Source organism: Hakea prostrata, unplaced genomic scaffold, assembly GCF_041222555.1.
Source record: "Hakea prostrata isolate BN-2017 unplaced genomic scaffold, UWA_Hpros_2 contig_41, whole genome shotgun sequence".
NCBI lineage: Eukaryota > Viridiplantae > Streptophyta > Magnoliopsida > Proteales > Proteaceae > Hakea > Hakea prostrata.
Genome location: NW_028291160.1, coordinates 175,351 through 195,722, shown reverse-complemented (window position 1 = coordinate 195,722; position 20,372 = coordinate 175,351). Strand labels below are relative to the sequence as shown.

At 37.2% G+C, this 20,372-nt stretch overlaps 1 protein-coding gene across 1 annotated transcript in view; it reads left to right on the top strand.

Moving 5' to 3' along the window:
• The window catches only part of LOC148999112 (uncharacterized), a 57,252-nt gene that overhangs the window by 19,610 nt on the left and 17,270 nt on the right, over positions 1–20,372 (top strand). Inside the window, exons 7-10 of the mRNA XM_089141462.1 lie at positions 10,964–11,025; positions 12,143–12,211; positions 12,595–12,682; positions 19,741–19,811. Coding sequence (XP_088997588.1) covers positions 10,964–11,025; positions 12,143–12,211; positions 12,595–12,682; positions 19,741–19,811 — 290 coding nt within the window. The remainder of the gene's footprint in view (positions 1–10,963; positions 11,026–12,142; positions 12,212–12,594; positions 12,683–19,740; positions 19,812–20,372) is intronic.

The following is a 20,372-nucleotide window of genomic DNA, read 5'->3' as shown; positions in this document are numbered from 1 at the left end:
GGAGTCCCTCCCCCCCCAACGCGCCCACTCCCTCTCGTTTTCCCTGTGGTTACAGCAGCATCCCACCCTTCTCCCACCTCCCCAAGAACCCCACAAGTCCACCCCTGCCCCTCCCCTATCTTGCACAACCCTCCCCCTCTCTGCCACAACTCAGAAGCAGCCTTCCCAATCCCCCACGGAACCCCTATTCCCTTTCCCTACCTCCTGCACTCTCCCCAGCCCTTCCCCGAATCATCCCAGCCCCTGTTAGCCCCCTAACCCCCACTCTCTTGGTTCTCTGTTTCTGACGGAAAAACAGAAACAAAAAAATTCAGAAAAGAAGAAAAAAAGAAAGAGAAGAAGAAAGAAAAATATAGAAAGAAACAAATATAAGGGAAGAAGAAAAGAAGAACAGAAAAGAAAAGAAGCTGGGAAAAAGAATTCAAGAGAGGTTCAAGATTTTTCCAATATTGTCCATTCCCTAATTTTTGCTTCAACCAATATCCATGTTTTCCACAATCCAAAACTTATTTACTTTCTTTCTACCAATCCTAGGCATTCCATAATATATTAATATTTTTATCATTATTTGCTAGAAGATTTTGGGCAAATCCTAAATTCTAGGGAATCTTCCTAAGAAACCCTAACCCTAGAATTGGATTCACATCAGAGGAGCGTCTGGATCTAAGCCAAATAGAGGAGAGGGCAAGGAGCTAGATGGACTGGGAAAAAGGGCAGGCAAAGAAGAGATGGGGAGTGGTTTTAACATCAATGCAAAAGATACATGATGGAGGGGTAGGGATGGATCTGTGCAGGAGGTAGTCTTGGGTTGGGAGGCAAAAGGAAAGGGTTTCCAAACGGTGAAGGCATGATGGGGGATATGTCCTTTGAACCAAGCAAGCTTAGCCCAGGGCCACAGGGGGGGCTATGGATATGGTTTTAGGCAGCAGCGGAAAATAGAGAGGATTGTAAGGAAGCCAAAGAAATCGATCACAGGGAGGGGTAGGAGATGAGATGGGGGGAAGGAGAGACCACACATGATCAAGCTCAAGTAGGAAGGGGGATGGTAGGGATCAAACCATTTGGGTTAAGGAAATGGGAGAGAGGGCAGTGTTAGGGATGCCAGAGGAGTTGGCAGCTCTAGTTCTGACCACATGGTAAAGAATGCCTAGAGGATGCCAAGGATCAAGCGAGAAGGAGATTTTGGAGCCGTCTGCTGTTTTGAAAGAAACAGTGGAGAGGCCAAGAGGGCAATGAGAAATAAGCTTGTGCCAAGTCCAAGATGGGTTGGAGGGGGTGGGGGCGTTCTAGAATGAATTGTTTTGAGAAGGTAGGAGTAGATCCACAACCCAAATGGAGTTTTCTTTAGAGGTGATTCTCCATATGAGTTTGAGGAGCCCAACAATGTTGAAGTCTTTGATTCTACAAATGCCAAGGCCACGTTCAGACTTGGGTTTATAGACTTTGGACCAGCTAATGGGGCCGAGGAATCTGGGTTTTCTTGGCCTTTCCTGAGGAAGCTACAAAAAGGGGACTCAATAGAGTGGATTGTGGATTTGGGCAGGGTAAAACACCACTCCAGTAGATATAAGTGACTTGGAGGACCAACTTAATCAGTTCTAATGTACCAACATAAGATAAGAACTTATGTTTCCAAAGTTGCAGCGTTTTTTGGATGAGGTCAAGCATGGGAGTGCAATAATGGGCATGGAGATGGGTAGGGATAAGGGGAAGGCAAAGATACTTGACAGGGAGGGAACCAAGGGAGAAACTAGAGAGCTGGAGGAGAGTGCAAGAGAAGGTTCCACAGACACTAGAGAGAGATTTTGGATTTGAAAAGTTGGTCTTTGAGGCAGATAGGGTTTTTAAAAGCTGGAGGGAAGGCATAAAGGAGATGGAAGAGGGATCCGCTTTGCTAAAAGTCATGAGATTGTCTGTGAAGGCCACATGGGTGAGATTTGAAGGTTTCCTTTAAGGTAAGGGGGAGATGAGTTGAAGGCCAGTACTTTTATGGAGATGCATTCCGTACATTTTCCCTTTTCCTGTAATAATATAAACATTTTTTTTCCAGGATCACCATACAAAATTTATCAGTGTAAAAATTACTCCAGAAGTTCAGGAATTGAAACGGTTTCTGAGCAATTCCCTTTTCCTTTTATTGCTTTGTTATTTACTTTCTGCAATTTACTTTCAGCATTTATTTATTGTTCTCCCTTCCCCTGGGTCCTTGATCAGAGATGCCTACAGTCGTGCCTCTCTTTAGTTAAGGTTTCCCTTTACATTTTATTGCTTTGATTATTTCTTTTCTGCAATTTTTTTCTTTAATATCCATTCTCCCGATCGGTGGACTGTAAGCTACGGCAAAGGGTCCACGGTCAAAGTCATTATAATTATACTCCCCTTCCCTAGATCCAAGACCGACACTCAAATCACTTCCCTTTTATTTTTATTTATTTATTGTTTGCATTTTTTCTGCCTTTTATTAATTATGCATTGGTTATGTTTGGCTGTTTGCCTTATTTTTTTGTCTCAATTCGATTGCATTAAATGTATGGATTAGGACTTCTCATTTAATATAATTAATTAGTTCAAATCTTTGAATCATTACACTTTCGCATTACCATTAAGAGATTAAATTCTAAGTGGCATATCTCCTTGAGATCGACCCATTAGCTACACGATACCGTGCGCTTGCGATTACTTTTAATTTCAAAAACAAGTTTTTGGCGCCATTGCCGGGGAATTATTAGTCCATTTTATTTTCTCATTCTTAGGTAAATCGAAGTGTTTAAAAAAATAAAAAAATAAAAAAATTCAAAGATATTACTCTTAAATAGAGTAGAAACAAAAACGTATATTAGTCCCCACTTTACTGCAGAATCCCTAGGATTTGATTGTATGTGGCTTCGAAGATTATACGGATTCTTTGTTGTCAAACCTATAAAGCGCTCAGCTATACGACAACCTTATGGCTTTGGAATCATTGTTTCAATCTTTGTGGTGGGGAAATTCACTACTTTCCCTTTTGTTTTTGTTATTTTCTTTTCTTTTATTCATTAATTACTTTATTTAAAAATAAATAAATTAAAAACTCATTTTTTCACAAGAGCCTTTAATTGCATTAGGTGGTTAGTGCATGCGTGTTTGGACTCATGATTCCATAAATAGAATTGTCTACCTTGACCATGGAAGACCTACCTCCACTTAAGAGTCTTAGAGATAGATTTTATCCAACACGATTTGCAAAACCCTCCTGTATACGTTTACCTGATGTGAGGGGTAATAATTTTGAACTTAAATCTCATTATCTTGCTCTATGTTACCCCAATTTCATGGGTTATCTGACCAAGATGCATATTTGTTCCTCAGGGAGTTTGAGGAGGGTTGTGTCCTTATGAAGGTACAACAACTCATTGATGATGACATAAGACTACGGTTTATTACATTTGCATTAAAAGACCAAGCCAAAAAGTGGCTTTATAGCTTACCACGTGATAGCATTACCACATGGGAACAATTCACTGTCTTATTCTTGAAGAAATTCTTTCCTTTTTCCAAGACGAATAAAATAAGAAATGACATTCTTCAATTTCGTCAGAAACCCAATGAGTCCTTTGCTAAGGTAATGGAGAGGTTCCAAAGCCTTCTCCAAGAATGCCCTCACTATGGTATAGAATTATGGCATTTATGCTAAATAATTTATGAGGGTATCGATTATCAAACAAAGCAACTTTTGGAATCTATGTGCCCCACACGATTTACATTGTTCACTGATGATTCCGAAGCTTGGGAATTTCTTTTAGACCTACCAAATAGAACTAGAGAATGAGAGTCAACCCAAGAATTTGAAAGGACTAGTAGGGGATATTTTGTTGATAGCAAAGTTCATAAGGATGCACAAATAGATAGTCTTTTGAAAAAGTTATAGACTTTGGTAGTTAAAGCTGCACCACCACCACCAAGTCAAGCACATTTTATTAACAAATCTATTGCTATGTGTGCATGGTGTCTGTCTCCTACACATGTAATTGAGGAATGCCCTAGCTATTCTGGAGGCCAATATGAAAATGTCAGTGCGATGTTTCCAAACCCGTACAATCCTGGGTGGAAGAATCATCCTAATTTTTTATGGTTTCAAGGGCAAAACCAAAATGGATTAAGCAATTATTCCACACAAAATCACTTTGGTGCCCCTCAAAAAACAAAGTGCACAATTTTCTCATAATCAAAATTTCCAGTTCCCTCAAGCCCTTAATTTTCAAAATGCCAATTTAGCTAGGCCTGCCAATCCACCTATATTGCCTCATATGCCTCATATTGCACAAAATCAATCACCACCTGGTTTCAATAGAGGTAATAATCCAGAGTTTTTTCGTCTTTCTACCTTAGAGAAGAATATGGAAGTACTTTCCAGCACCATCATGACTTCTATGCATAATATGGAAATACAAATTTCCACTCTTGCAAGTGCTTTGTTTGAGCGAGAAAAAGGTAAAATGCCTAGCCAGCCTGAGTTAAATTCTAGGACTCAGATTCAACAAAGATCACCAAATTTACCAAATCAAATCAACCAAGTTGAAACAACCTCTTCTTCTTTAGAGCCAATTACTTTTGCGTAATGCGTTGAGAAGTGGAAAAGGGTATTTAACAAGTGAATCTCCTATTACTGACTAGAGAAAAATTAGTGACCATCGTGATGCGGAGAATGTTCAAGTATCTCCTAATGAGGGTTTTTTCTGAAGAACCCTTAGAAGTTGAGGATGAACCAATTGCTTTAGAGGTACCTAAGTTTGATGAATCATTATCTGAAACCCTGAGAAAAGAACAAACTTCTAATGAGAGATCTTATGTACCTAAGGCCCCTTTTCTTAGCCGATTAGCAAATAATAAAAGGAATGAAAATGTTGACAAAACTTTAGAAGTTTTCAAAAATGTGAGTGTCAACATTCCACTTTTAGATGTTATTTCTCAAATCCTTTCTTATGCTAAGGTTCTTAAAAACTTGTGTACTCAAAAGAGAACCACGAATGTCCCAAAGAAGGCATTTCTAACGGAAAATGTGAGTTCAATCCTCTTAGAACAAGTCCCAATTAAGTATAAAGATCTAAGAAGTCCAACAATTCCATGTGTTATTGGTGATGAAAAAAAATAGAGCATGCTTTACAGACTTGGGCGCTAGTGTTAATTTATTGCCATATATTGTTTATAAACAATTGGGTCTTGGGGAACTCAAACCAACCTCGGTTACTCTCCAGTTGGCTGATAGATCTGTTAAAATACCCAATGGAATAATTGAAGATGTGTTAATTCGAGAAGGAGAATTTGTTTTTCCTTTTTATTTCATTGTCTTAGACACACATCCAGTTACAAATCTTAAGGACCAAATTCCTGTGATATTAGGGAGACCGTTTTTAGCTACAAGCAATGCCCTTATTAATTGTCGAAATGGTCTTTTGAGGTTATCATTTGGGAATACATCTGTTGAATTCAATGTCTTTAGGTTGGGGAAATAACCAAATTTTTTTGAGAATATTAGTATGTTGCAAAGCATTTTTGATGATATTGATTTTTCCATTGAAAAAGGTTTTGACGATGAATTTTACACTTGTTTGGAAGAACTAAAGGATATAGGGAGTGATTTTTTTTTTCCTGATATGATGAGCTTGCAACAATTTAATGAACCACTTGGTAAGTTATCTAGAAATCTTCTTGTCCCATCTATGGTTGAGGCCCCCCAACTCGATTTGAAACCTTTGCCTTCGACTCTTCGATATGCTTTTCTAGGCCCCAATGAAACTCTTCCTGTTTGCCTTTGATCTTACCAAAGACGAAGAGGATGAGCTTCTTAGTTTGCTTAAAGACAATCAAGAAGCCATAGGTTGGAAAATGGCGACATTAAAGGAATTAGTCCCTCCGTAGTTCAACATCATATAAATTTGATTGATGGATCAAAACCCTCTAGGGAGCCCCAAAGAAGGGCTAATCCTGTGATGAAATAAGCCATGCATTTCAAACTCTCCCATTATCCATGCATTTCAACACTTCTTTGTGAATGGCTTCTTTCATCACAGGATTAGCCCTTCTTTGGGGCTCCCGAGATGGTTTGGATTCATCAATCAAATTTATATGATGTTGAACTACGGAGGGACTAATTCCTTTAATGTCGGCCATTTGCCAACCTATGGCTTCTTGATTGTCTTTAAGCAAACTAAGAAGCTCATCCTCTTCGTCTTTGGTAAGATCAAAGGTAATGATTACAGGAAGAGTTTCATTGGGGCCTAGAAAAGCATATCGAAGAGTCGAAGGCAAAGGTTTCAAATCGAGTTGGGGGGCCTCAACCATAGATGGGACAAGAAGATTTCTAGATAACTTACCAAGTGGTTCATTAAATTGTTGCAAGCTCATCATATCAGGAAAAAAAAAAAATCACTCCCTATATCTTATAGTTCTTCCAAACAAGTGTAAAAATCATTGTCAAAACCTTTTTCAATGGAAAAATCAATATCATCAAAAATGCTTTGCAACATACTAATATTCTCAAAAAAGTTTGGTTGTTTCCCCAACCTAAAGACATTGAACTCAACAGATGTATTCCCAAATGATAACCTCAAAAGACCATTTCGACAATTAATAAGGGCATTGCTTGTAGCTAAAAACGGTCTCCCTAATATCACAGGAATTTGGTCCTTAAGATTTGTAACTGGATGTGTGTCTAAGACAATGAAATCAACAGGAAAAATAAATTCTCCTACTCAAATTAACACATCTTCAATTATTCCATTGGGTATTTTAACAGATCTATCAGCCAACTGGAGAGTAACCGAGGTTGGTTTGAGTTCCCCAAGACCCAATTGTTTATAAACAATATATGGCAATAAATTAACACTAGCGCCCAAGTCTGTAAAGCATGCTCTATTTTTTTTTTTTTTATCACCAATAACACATGGAATTGTTGGACTTCCTGGATCTCTATACTTAATTGGGACTTGTTCTGAGAGGATTGAACTCACATTTTCCGTTAGAAATGCCTTCTTTGGGACATTCGTGGTTCTCTTTTGAGTACACAAGTTTTTAAGAACCTTAGCATAAGATGGGATTTAAGAAATAACATCTAAAAGTGGAATGTTGACACTCACATTTTTGAAAACTTCTAAAGTTTTGTCAACATTTTCATTCCTTTTATTATTTACTAATCAGCTAGGAAAAGGGGCCTTAGGTACATAAGATCTCTCATTAGAAGTTTGTTCTTTTCTCAGGGTTTCAGATAATGATTCAACAAACTTAGGTACCTCTGAAGCAATTGGTTCATCCTCAACTTCTAAGGGTTCTTCGGAAAAAACCCTCATTAGGAGATACTTGAACATTCTCCGCATCACGATGGTCACTAATTTTTCTCTAGTCAGTAATAGGAGATTCACTTGTTAAATACCCTTTTCCACTTCTCAACACATTACGCAAAAGTAATTGGCTCTAAAGAAGAAGAGGTTGTTTCAACTTGGTTGATTTGGTAAATTTAGTGATCTTTGTTGAATCTGAGTCCTAGGATTTAACTCAGGTTGGCTAGGCATTTTACCTTTTTCTCGCTCAAACAAAGCACTTGCAAGAGTGGAAATTTGTATTTCCATATTATGCATAGAAGTTATGATGGTGCTGGAAAGTACTTCCATATTCTTCTCTAAGGTAGAAAGACGAGAAAACTCTGGATTATTACCTCTATTGAAACCAGGTGGTGATTGATTTTGTGCAATATGAGGCATATGAGGCACAATAGGTGGATTGGCAGGCCTAGCTAAATTGGCATTTTGAAAATTAAGGGCTTGAGGGAACTGGAAATTTTGATTATGAGAAAATTGTGCACTTTGTTTTTTGAGGGGCACCAAAGTGATTTTGTGTGGAATAATTGCTTAATCCATTTTGGTTTTGCCCTTGAAACCATAAAAAGTTAGGATGATTCTTCCACCCAGGATTGTACGGGTTTGGAAATATCGCACTGACATTTTCATATTGGCCTCCAGAATAGCTAGGGCATTCCTCAATTACATGTGTAGGAGACAGACACCATGCACACATAGCAATAGATTTGTTAATAAAATGTGCTTGACTTGGTGGTGGTGGTGCAGCTTTAACTACCAAAGTCTCTAACTTTTTCAAAAGACTATTTATTTGTGCATCCTTATGAACTTGGCTATCAACAAAATATCCCCTATTAGTCCTTTCAGATTCTTGGGTTGACTCTCATTCTCTAGTTCTATTTGGTAGGTCTAAAAGAAATTCCCAAGCTTCAGAATCATCAGTGAACGATGTAAATCGTGTGGGGCACATAGATTCCAAAAGTTGCTTTGTTTGATAATCGATACCCTCATAAATTATTTGGCATAAATGCCATAATTCTATACCATGGTGATGGCATTCTTGGAGAAGGCTTTGGAACCTCTCCATTACCTTAGCAAAGGACTCATTGGGTTTCTGACGAAATTGAAGAATGTCATTTCTTATTTTATTCGTCTTGGAAAAAGGAAAGAATTTCTTCAAGAATATGACAGTGAATTGTTCCCATGTGGTAATGCTATCACGTGGTAAGCTATAAAGCCACTTTTTGGCTTGGTCTTTTAATGCAAATGTAATAAACCGTAGTCTAATGGCATCATCAATGAGTTGTTGTACCTTCATAAGGACACAAACCTCCTCAAACTCCCTGAGGAACAAATATGCATCTTGGTCAAATAACCCATGAAATTGGGGTAACATAGACAGATAATGAGATTTAAAGTTCAAAATTATTACCCCTCACATCAGGTAAACGTATACAGGAGGGTTGTACAAATCGTGTTGGATAAAATCTATCTCTAAGACTCTTAGGTGGAGGTAGGTCTTCCATGGTCAAGGTAGACACTCGGACAATTCTATTTGTGGAATCACGAGTCCAAACATGCATGCACTAACCACCTAATGCAATTAAAGGCTCTTATGAAAAAATGAGTTTTTAATTTATTTATTTTTAAATAAAGTAACTAATGAATAAAAGAAAAGAAAATAACAAAACAAAAGGAAAAGTAGTGAATTTCCCCACCACAAAGATTGAAACAATGATTCCAAAACCATAAGGTTGTCGTATAGCTGAGTGTTTTATAGGTTTGACAACAAGAGAATCCGTATAATCTTCGTAGCCACCTACAATAAAATCATAGGGATTCTGCAGTAGAGTGGGGACTATTATACATTTTTGTTTCTACTCTATTTAAGAGTAATATTTTTTTATTTTTTTAAAAACTTCGATTTACCTAAGAATGAGAAAAATAAAATGGACTAATACCTCCCCGGCAACGGCGCCAAAAACTTGTTTGGGAAATAAATTATTACTCTATTTAAGAGTAATATCTTTGAATTTTTTTATTTTTTTCTTTCTGAAATAGAGGTTTTAGCATACAAAGCTTAGTATAACTATGCTTTAAAGTTAGATGGCTGAAACATTACTTGTTCTTGATCATATGGGTGTATGGCTGTAATCAGTGTCAAGGTTCCTCGACACCATTTAGGGATCTTGTAAAGGCAATATCTTTGTGGTTTATAGTGTAATGTTCTGGTAGATTACCTAAAGCATAAATATAAAAGTCAGTTATTACAACCCTGAACTTTTGTAGAACTTCTTCATGGTATACAGAGTAGGTATAAGGAAAAGGACAATGGCAATTAAAACAAAATCCAAATGTTCATCAACCATTTTTATAGTTACACATTGTTAAAGAGGGTGTACCGTCTGGATAACCTACCTGTATCTATCTGCTAGGGGATCCCAGAATGTGTAACATAATCGTGCAAAGCCAAATTAATGCAAATGATTATGTTCATTGCAAGGTCAATCTCAATCAGTAGGTAGCCCAAAGTTCTATTTATGTAACTGCACCTAATTGTGGGGTCACTTCTAGCAACAGTTATAACCAGAAGAGTAATAGCTTCATTAAATTTCTCCAAATCAAATAAAGTCAATAGACCAGAAGTTGTAAAAACAATTTGGCTTAAAAGAGAAGACTCAAGAAAAATAGGAATAATAAATAAGGGTAAAATTGAGGGTAAAACTCAGACTAAGAACAGTAAATTTAATGTGTCCTGTGGTCCACTTTTACTTAAACAGGAGACATGTAAATGAAACATACATCCCTTAGAGAAAAAATGATGAAGGGACAAAAATGGAGATTAGAAAATATGCTGAATCAAGATATTTCTATTAGGAATGCATGCAATGAAAACATTCTTTGTCATGGGAGCTTTGACTTAGGACCTTGTGATATGATATAAATATAATCATAAAGAAGCAGGCCTATGAAATGGCTTCTAGAGCTAAGCTGACACCCCCCCCCCCCAAAAAAAAAAAACAAAAACTTTCACCCTGTCAGTGCTTAGTCCTTCTCCATTGCTCAAAGGCTGTAAGCATTAGGGGAAACAAAATAAATATGCATGATCATTGTTGAAATTGTTGCATGCACCTTGTATCATAGAAAAATACACAAAGAAAACGATAAAGTCGAAAGAGGCAAAAGTAAAAAAGAAGAAGAGAGCTTCCCCTTGTCATCATAACCCTGCCACAAGAAAATTTACCCCCTCTCCCTTAACTGTAAGAACAATGCATCTTTTCCCCTGAAGCCAGCTCACGTTGTTAGAACTGAATATTCCAAACTCGCAAACTGATTATGGTATCAAGTACCAACAACAGCAATGATGGCTGTATGGTAGCAACATCAACTGCAAGGCTTTGAGCTTAATGTGCAAACTTGGTGTGCCAACTTCACCCTCTCTTATGGTATTAAGATCAATTGTGCACAGCTAAGAACTTCCATTTCTTTTCTGCATCTTGTTATGCTTTTCTTTGGAAAATAAGTAAACTATTTTCTCTAAAATATATTCTTACTTGCTAAAAGTAATGGTCTCTGTATACGACTAATACAAGCACACAATTCTCTTAATTGTGTTATTGCTATTTATGTAGTTACGCATCATATTGTCGACCAAATATATGGCCTGGAAATGCTTTGCCAGAACTTGAAGTGGGTATGTGAACATCTCATGGTGATCTTTATTTCAACTTGTGTTATTCCTTGTACTGAAAATGTCAAGAATGTATTTTTCGTTTCCTTGTTGATCTAAGTGGGCCATAAAAGCCAGTCAATGTGTGGAACTACCATGAAAACCCCTCATGATTGCTCAAGGGTTCGCCTAGACATCAAGGCTCTATCTTGGATCTAAGGAGATGAGACATCTTGTTGACACTTTCTTTAGTTTGTGGTGAAATCTATTTGCTGTTTTGTTTTGATCAGTATACTTATATCCTGAATATATTGTTGATTATATGCTGATTCTTCTCATATTAGGTGATTACTAGCATAATCATATCATCTCACTTCCATATGAGTTCTATTATCACTATTTGTAATAAATTTCAGTGCTATATTATATAGTCATACACTGCATGCCTAGGACACCTACAAAAGCATCTTGTTGCCTAGGCCCCTCCAAACCCAGGTTGCCTAGTTGCCATGACAACTATGAAATCCCTAGTCATGCTTTCTTGGCATATCTAATTTTGTCTTTTTTTATTACCACTGGTTATTCACATGGAATTTCATACTGTTAAAATCTTTGACCCTATTTGATCATATCATATGGTCTGTGCATCAGAATATGCATAGGAATGTGTGTCACCATGCTGCTTATCATGTGCCTATGTTTTAATCTAGCTAGTTTAGAACATCCACTGCTTGCAAGGGATAAACTGAAATATGGTTAATTGATATGAAAACTTTGGGCGAAGGAAGAAGATCTGAGCTTCAAGCAAAGATGGTGGGTACCACAGGACCTTGTAAAGCCAATGGTCTGACAAGGAGCTAGAGGCACCTTGATATACACTTTTGGCCCTATTCTGTATTTCTTATTTAGTTACATTTCCACACCCATAGGAAAGGCTTTCTCCTTCTTCAATTGTTGAGAGAGCTTATTACTTTTGTCAATTTCAGAGAGAAGCATGATAGTTGACTGTTTTGATCAACCAGGCTACCTTTCAGATGTACTGTTTTGTCAGTGTTCCATATTCTATACATTGAAAATATTGTACTTTGAAATAAACAATTTATATATTTATATTGGTTATTTAACCTTTTTATTGATGCAGCGTTCAAATCTCTGGGGAAGCTGATGCTTGATGTAGGGTTGATGCTGGCATTTCATTGCGATCAATATGGTATGAACTATTTTGTAACTTTTGTAGTTGTATCGTCTACGTCTTACTATTCCCAATTTTAAAACTCCTTATTGAGTAGTAGGATAAAATCTCTGGAATAATAAGCATCTGGGCATTCTTAAGTAAGTTCGTTATTTTCTGTAAGTTTTATCTGAAGCTAACCTTTTTCCTTTTTATTTTTCCTTCCCAAGTGCAAACGCTAGTATGTCTTTAGTGTTGGTTCTGTTTCTTTTCATTCAAAATGGAGTACAAAGCTACTTTTTTTTTCCCAGTGCAAACGCAAGTATGTCTTTAGTGTTGGTTCTGTTTCTTTTTGTTCAAAATGGAGTTCCGAGTTATTAACCCACCGGAACGTTCAATTATCAAGATCCGAAGGAGGGCAGTGTATGATGGCAAAGGGCTAGAGGAAATACTTCTGCATTCTCGGTGTCATAAAGGTCGTCTGCTATATTATTTTCCTGCCGAAGAGAGGTGATTGTTAACTTCCTTCATACTTATTTTCATAACTTGATCCATAGTTCACCAATGGCTTAGACTTGTATCAGTTTAGACTTTGATTGGATCACCCGTGATCTGATTCAAAATCAATACTTGAAATATGCAGATCCAATCCGATAACCGCCTAACTGGACCGATCCCTATATAAGTGATAATTGGATCCAATAAGGATTTTGATGTCTGATTAAAATCTGTTCCAATCTGATTATGTATTACTTCCTATAGTTTACTAGTCAAAATTTTACAGAAGATATGGGAAAAAATGCAAAAAGAAGGATTGTATCCCTGATAAAAGATAAAGGTTTCCAAAAATTCTAAAATGTATTGTTAACATGGATGTCACACACAATTGAAGTGGGTTGTCACACCCCACCCGCCGGTCTCGGTTACCCGCCCGACAACCCGTGGGAGTGATCCGTCACAGGATCCACGGTTTTAGTCTATCAACAATAATAAATACAAATAAAGACAATCAAAAGCAAGAATAGTTCAATTAATGAATTAAAGGATTACAGGAGTCCACATACTCCAATAAAATAATCAATGAAAGAATAATAATCAGAAAAATACATGTTCAGCGGAAGCAATTCAAAAAGAGTTAAATTATTTTCTTTCCAGTTTCTTTTTCTAAAGCTAAGTAATGTTTTTTATGAATTTCTAAAAAAGGAGTCCTCCAGTTCTTTTCCATTCGTTGAGCAAACTGTCTGGCAACTTGTCTCCTTTGCCCATCAATGGGTGCCATAAGCGCATTCCATGCACTCGTAGGAGCTCCAGCACAAGCTATCTCCATTTCCCATTGTCAATGCCACATCTTCATACGGGAAGGTTCCTTCATAGGAAACCAATCCATCTTCCGACACATTCCCTCCATTTGGGCAGACTAATAAAACATATACAAATAAAGGAATGAGTTCTGGAGAACTCAGTAAGAACAATAACAATTCCCATCCATATGTCCAACAAATCAGAAATGCATATATGATAAGTATGAGTGCAAAGTATGAATGCTGCTAGATCTAACTATGCAAGTCTCTAACAGTTGACATGCTTTAAGATATACACCAGCCCTACCTAGTTAGATCTAGCAGCATTCATACTTTGCACTCATACTTATCATATATGCATTTCTGATTTGTTGGACATATGGATGAGAATTGTTATTGTTCTTACTGAGTTCTCCATAACTCATTCCTTTATTTGTATATGTTTTATTAGTCTGCCCAGATGGAGGGAATGTGTCGGAAGATGGATTGGTTTCCCATTAAGGAACCTTCCCGTATGAAGAAGATGTGGCACTGACAATGGGAAATGGAGATAGCCTGTGCTGGAGCTCCTACGAGTGCATGGAATGCGCTTATTGCACCCATTGATGGGCAGAGGAGAGAAGTTGCCAAATAGTTTGCTCAACGAATGGAGAAGAACTGGAGGACTCCTTTTTTAGAAATTCATGAAAAACATTACTTAGCTTTAGAAAAAGAAATTGGAAAGAAAATAATTTAACTCTTTTTGAATTGCTTCCGCTGAACTCATATTTTTCTGATTATTTTTCTTTCATTGATTATTTATTGGAGTATGTGGACTCCTTTAATTCATTAATTGAACTATTCTTGCTTTTGATTGTCTTTATTTGTATTTATTATTGTTGATAGACTAAAACCGTGGATCCTGTGACGGATCACTCCCACGGGTTGTCGGGTGGGTAACCGAGACCGGCGGGTGGGGTGTGATAGAGAAGGCACTTGCATATTTGATTGATAGACCACTCTTAGTCAGATTAATCTTGATCAGATCATATTTGAAGATTCAGAACATTATTGATAGGCTATAATCTTGATCCATTGATAGTCCTATTAAATAATTTTATTTTCTAGACATTGAATTCTGTTTTTCAGTCGACATGATTCTGCAGACTTGTTTAATACTTTAGACTGCAGCATTGACATTTTATTTGGCTTGGGCTTTCCAGGTTTACTGTTTTTTTTTTACAGATTGAAGGAAGGTTTACTCGATATTATGTAAATAGAACAGCTTGTAGGGCCTTAAAGTTTGATCCATTCTTCAAGTTTCCCCAAAATTTTGGCAAAATCTTATGAAAATTTCCGATATGGGGAAAAAACAAGATGAAACCTACCGACTGAAATTTTTATTCCAGGTTTTGGTCCATGAGGGTTAAAATCTTGACCAGGATGGACCATCTTGCGTATATTGAACCGAAATGGACCATTTTGCTCATTTTTATAAATAAAGGGGCTGGTTCAATGAGATCTGCAGGTCTTGTCTCGATAACGTCCCTCTAGTTACGAAAATTAAATCAATTTTCTGGTTTTTTTTTTTTGGCCTCTTGATTCTCATTTCCTTTTCAAATCACTACACTCCTTTGTCAACAAACACCTTCCTTCTTGGTTCCTTGGGCATGAAACACACCTTGAGGTTAGGCATGTAAATTCATCACAAATTTTGATTTTTTTTTTAATGGTTGATGGTTTAAACCATGTTTATTTTCAAACTGATATATGCTTAGTTTAGAAATTTGATCTAGGAATGTGTTGTTAATTTTTTTTTTTTGAGTGCTAGTATTTTTTTAATTTTCTGGTTTTAAAATTAGTTTCATTATTTTGTATTTTGAAAGAAAAATAGTATTTATACATGATAGATGACATTGATTTTGATATATGTGAGATACCATCACTTGATCTATGCCGTAGTGGTGTTGAATTTATTTTTCTGTTGTTAACTATTTATTTAAATTATTTGAAAAACATTATATATATATATATATATATATATATATATATATATATATATATATATATATATATATATATATATATATATATATATTTTTCTGTAATTATTTAAAAATTGAAACGATACCAATTATTTTCTGTTTTATACTTCAAAATAAGAGGAAAATTGGTACAAGTATGTATGTAATTATTGGTTTGGTTTATTATGAGGATGTTTATGTTTTTTTAATTAAATCTAGTTGATAATGTCGTTGATAAATGATATAATTATAAAATAGTTCCATCGAATTGTATGAAACATTTAAAGTACTTATCAGTATTTGTTGGAACGGACACATGTCTTTCAAGTGGTAGGATATGAATAAGTACTTTTTGTTGGTTTTTTTTTTAATGCAAAATACCTCTTCCATTGTGCTATATATTCTTTAAATAGGGTGCATGCAAAAGCACCAAGTCAAGCACACATCGAAGTATGGCTGTAACTGGCCAACAAAATTTTTTGGAAACAAATCAGGTTTTGGAAGAGATGGCCAAGATTATCCACCATCTCGGTTTTGAGGCTGGCTGAAACTGCCTCGAAACTGAGATTTTCAACCTTGGTTTGATCACATAAGTGAGAATTGACATCTGTAGTTTCATGTTAAGTTGCTGCACATTTTTGCCTCAAATGTTAGCCATGCAAGTGTTAGTCAGCTAAACTGTAATGGTTTCCTTATTCTTTCTACATAGGCAGGTGCTGTTGGCCTCTAAGCCTGTCAATGTTTCATATTTAGGAACCTTTATTCAGTTTTCCCGATTGTCCATCATTAATTAATAATTTCCTTGCTCTGCTTTTTGTGATATGAACACGGTTGACCACCTTTGGCCGAAGTTGGACTCTTATAGATAAGTTAGTCTTTTATTTCAAGAAGAATTCTTTTAACTTAAGTGGTTGTTAATTAGCTGTTAAAGGGTATCTGTTGTAATGTGAGGAATTGCTCCTCTAAAAGTATTTTCTTCACAAGGCCCCAATAGGGTATTTATAGTTACAACCTAGTTAAGTCCTATACTAAGTAGGAAAAGGAAATATAGAAATAAAACTCTAGACTTATATGAGGAAATATAATCCTATTCTAATTAGGAAACCTCAGTCTATGTTTTCAACACTCCCCCTCAAGTTTGAGCATAGATATTTATCATGCCTAACTTGCTCATAATGTAATTGAATATCTTCGTGCTCAAGCTCTTTGTGAGCACATCAGCCCGTTGCTCGTTTGAAGTACCAAAGGTGATATGGATCAGCCTAACTTCAAGCTTCTCTTTGATGAAATGCCTGTCAATCTCCACATGCTTAGTCCTATCATGTTGTACTGGGTTATGAGCTATGCTGATTGCTGACTTACTATCTGAGTATAACTATATAGGAACCTCCAAATCTGTCCCAACCTTTTGTAGCAGCCCTTTAAGCCATAGTACCTCAAAAATGCCTTGAGCAATCGCCCTAAACTCGGCCTCAGCACTGGACCGCACAACTACAGCCTGTTTCTTGCTTCTCCAAGTCACAAGGTTACCTCCCACATATACACAATACCCAGAGGTAGACCTCCTATCATCTGGACATCCTGCCCAATTTGCATTTGTATATGCCTCAATCTTCAAATGTCCATGAGCTGAAATTAAAATTCCTTTTCCTGGAGTAGTCTTCAAGTATCTTAAGATCCAATATACTGCATCCAAATGTGAGGAATAGGGATCATGAATATACTGGCTAACAAGACTAACTGCAAATGTGATGTCAGGTCTAGTGTGAGATAGATAGATCAACTTTCCCACTAATTTTTGATACCTTATCTTGTTAACTGGTTCTCCTTCCTTTGCCTTCAAGTGTAGGTTAAGCTCAATAGGAGTCTCAACAGGCTTACATCCTAGCATTCCAGTTTCCTCAAGAAGATCCAATGTATACTTCCTCTGGGATAGAGATACACTGCTAGTAGAATATGCTAACTCTAAACCTAGGAAATATCTTAGTTTTCCCATATCTTTGATCTCAAATTCAGTTCCCAAAAGAGTCTTTAATGCTGAAATCTCATCCTTACTACTGCCTATGATCACAATATCATCCACATATACTAAAAGTATAGTAGTGTGGGAACCATCTCTTTTAATAAACAAAGTGTGGTCTGCATTGCTCTGCTTATAGCCATTAGATGTCATTGCCTTATGGAACCTTTCAAACCACGCTCTTGGAGATTGCTTCAGCCCATATAAAGCCCTCTTTAACTTGTACACTTTCCTATAAGTCTCTGTAGTAGAATACCTAGGTGTTATATCCATATATACATATTCTTGGAGTTCTCCATGCAAAAAGGCATTCTTCACATCTAATTGTTGTAAACTCCACCCTTTATTAATTGCACATGAAATAATAGTACGAACTATGTTCATCTTGGCAACAGGGGCAAATGTCTCCTGGTAGTCAACACCATAAGTCTGAGTGAAACCGTTGGCCACCAATCTTGCCTTGGACCTTTCAACAGTCCCATCTACCTTGTACTTGATCACAAACACCCATCGTATTTCATTAACGCAATATCCAACCCATATTTCTTAACCCACGATTTTAAGTGTTTATGCCTAGTCCATTCGACAGAATTATTTTGGGCCCATTATAGTTTCAAACCCAAAACCCAATCCCTTCAATCAAACCAACGATCAACCCATTTCTCTTCACCCATGGGTTTAATTATTTGGACCCCACCCATTTCAAATATCTATCATGGGCCTGGCCCATTTCGTTACACCAAAACCCATTTCCTCTCATTTCCATTATGGGCTTAAATAATCTAAAACAATCAACAAACCAGACTTAAACCAGTTCGAACCAAGCACTTACCGAACCAGGGTCTGACCGAACCACAAGAGGAGGAAGTGATCATCTTCAACCTTGCAGAATCGAGAGGGAAAACAGGCGGCGAAATTGGAGTTGCAGCATTGCGATGGGTGTGGGTTTCGTTGCGCCGACAGAATCTTCAAGACCGAGTGTATCGCTCCAAGCTTTGATGCTATTTCTCCAGTCTTGTCGCAGATCTGTTTTGGGGCTCTCGCACAAAGGACTGATCGCACGTTTGGGGCGGTAGTACTGAAGAGGTTGCTCGTGCGGCAGAAGCGCTGATGTTTCTCACGGGGTTAATTTCATTCACAAAGGTACAAGATACCAGAACCGCGATGCTTGACCGAACATTCCCCTACTATTCTCGGGCAACTTCTCTGAGATTCACAGCAAGAGCTTTTAAACCAAAAACTCTGGAATTTGGGATCGAGGGTATTCTCTCATTGTCCTCTTCAGATTTTGCTCTTCAGACCATTGCAGTGGACGGCGCTCATGGGGCCAACTTGGTAGTTCGCAAGGGTTTGCTGGAGGCTTACGGACAGATTGGGTCCATTTCCCCTGAGTCTGATGGTCGAGTGAAAGACACCTATTTCGTGGATTTTACCAGTCGAATGACTACTCCTCGTGTGTTCTTTCCATCAGCTCCAGTTTTCAAGGTTTTTCCTTCATATGGGCTACTTAAAATTGTGGGGGTACCCAGAGAATGGGATGCCAATGACGGCTATCATTCAAGAAGCTGACCTAGTGTGTTTATGTGGAAAGCATGTGCAGCATGACGACCAAACCTCAAATTTTCTATCACCTTGAGGACAAGGTGATTTTCGAGAGGCTGGTAGTTGTTATGACCCTAGGATGAGGCCATGTGGAGGAGAAAGAATTAGGGTTAGTTGGGAGTAATAAATAGAGGGACAAGTGAGTAGAGAGGTAGGGAATGTTTTGAGAGTTTTCTTGGGCAGCCGTAGGCTGAGGGACACCTTATGGGTGTGGGGGTGACTGGCACCATTAAAACCAGTTTATCAGTGTTATTTCTTGTAATTTTTGTATTGATTTTGGGAAGTATTAGTAGGGTTTTATCAGGTTCCTTTTGAGGCTTCTGAGGTCTGGTCTTTTACCTTTTTTTTCCTGTCTAAAAAAGTGTTCTTCAAAGGAGTTTTTCTTGGATGAGTTGGGGCTGGGGGCTCCTTAGTTAACTTGAAACTGTATATCCTGCAATGCTATTTTCAGGAGATCATTAAGGGTACCTTATATTTTTTCAAGGCAAGATTGTGATTTGCATAAACTCCTTTCAGTTGAAATATTTGAAATCAGGAAGTTTTGACAATATTATGCAGTTGGGTATCCTTTTTCGAGCAATTAGAAATTTGGTTTGAGCTTTTATATGAAAGCAATTTAACAAGTAGATGCCCATCTTACAGAAACTGTACCCAGGATAGTGGCTCCATGTCGTCGTGGTGTGGATGGCATACAGACCATGGCTCGCTTACAGGTGATCAATTTTTTTTAATTCCTACAGTTGTTTTTGTTAATTCTTTTCTGCTATAATATAATAAGGTTTTCTTGCTAACTTCTTACCTTACATATGTGGACTGTCCCATTATTGTTGTTAGAATTATGTCTTGAGACCCAAAGACAATCTCAGGGTTATTGCCTGGCACTAATTCTGAGATCGCCTTTTCGGTATTCTTGCTTCTCCTCCCATCTGTGGTTATGTAACTAGTATTCTCTTTGATAATTGAATCCTCTGTCATTTTTGGCTGCACCAGTTGTTCTCCATTCTTCTTCTGTGTATTACATCATTGTTCAAAAATTTACGAGTCTCATAGATGTACAATATATTCTTCCCAATTCTTCCATGTATGGCAGTAAAGTAGGAATTGTTTCAGAAAAGTTATAAAAATTGATTCTAGGTTAGTAAAGTGATCTCTTTTAGAGTACTTATAGAATCTTCTTCTAAATTATGTAATGACTTCTAATTTATTCATATAGTGAGAAAGCCCAGCATCTAGCCTCTTTTGGAATATATTTTCCTAGTTGCTGATTGGCTATA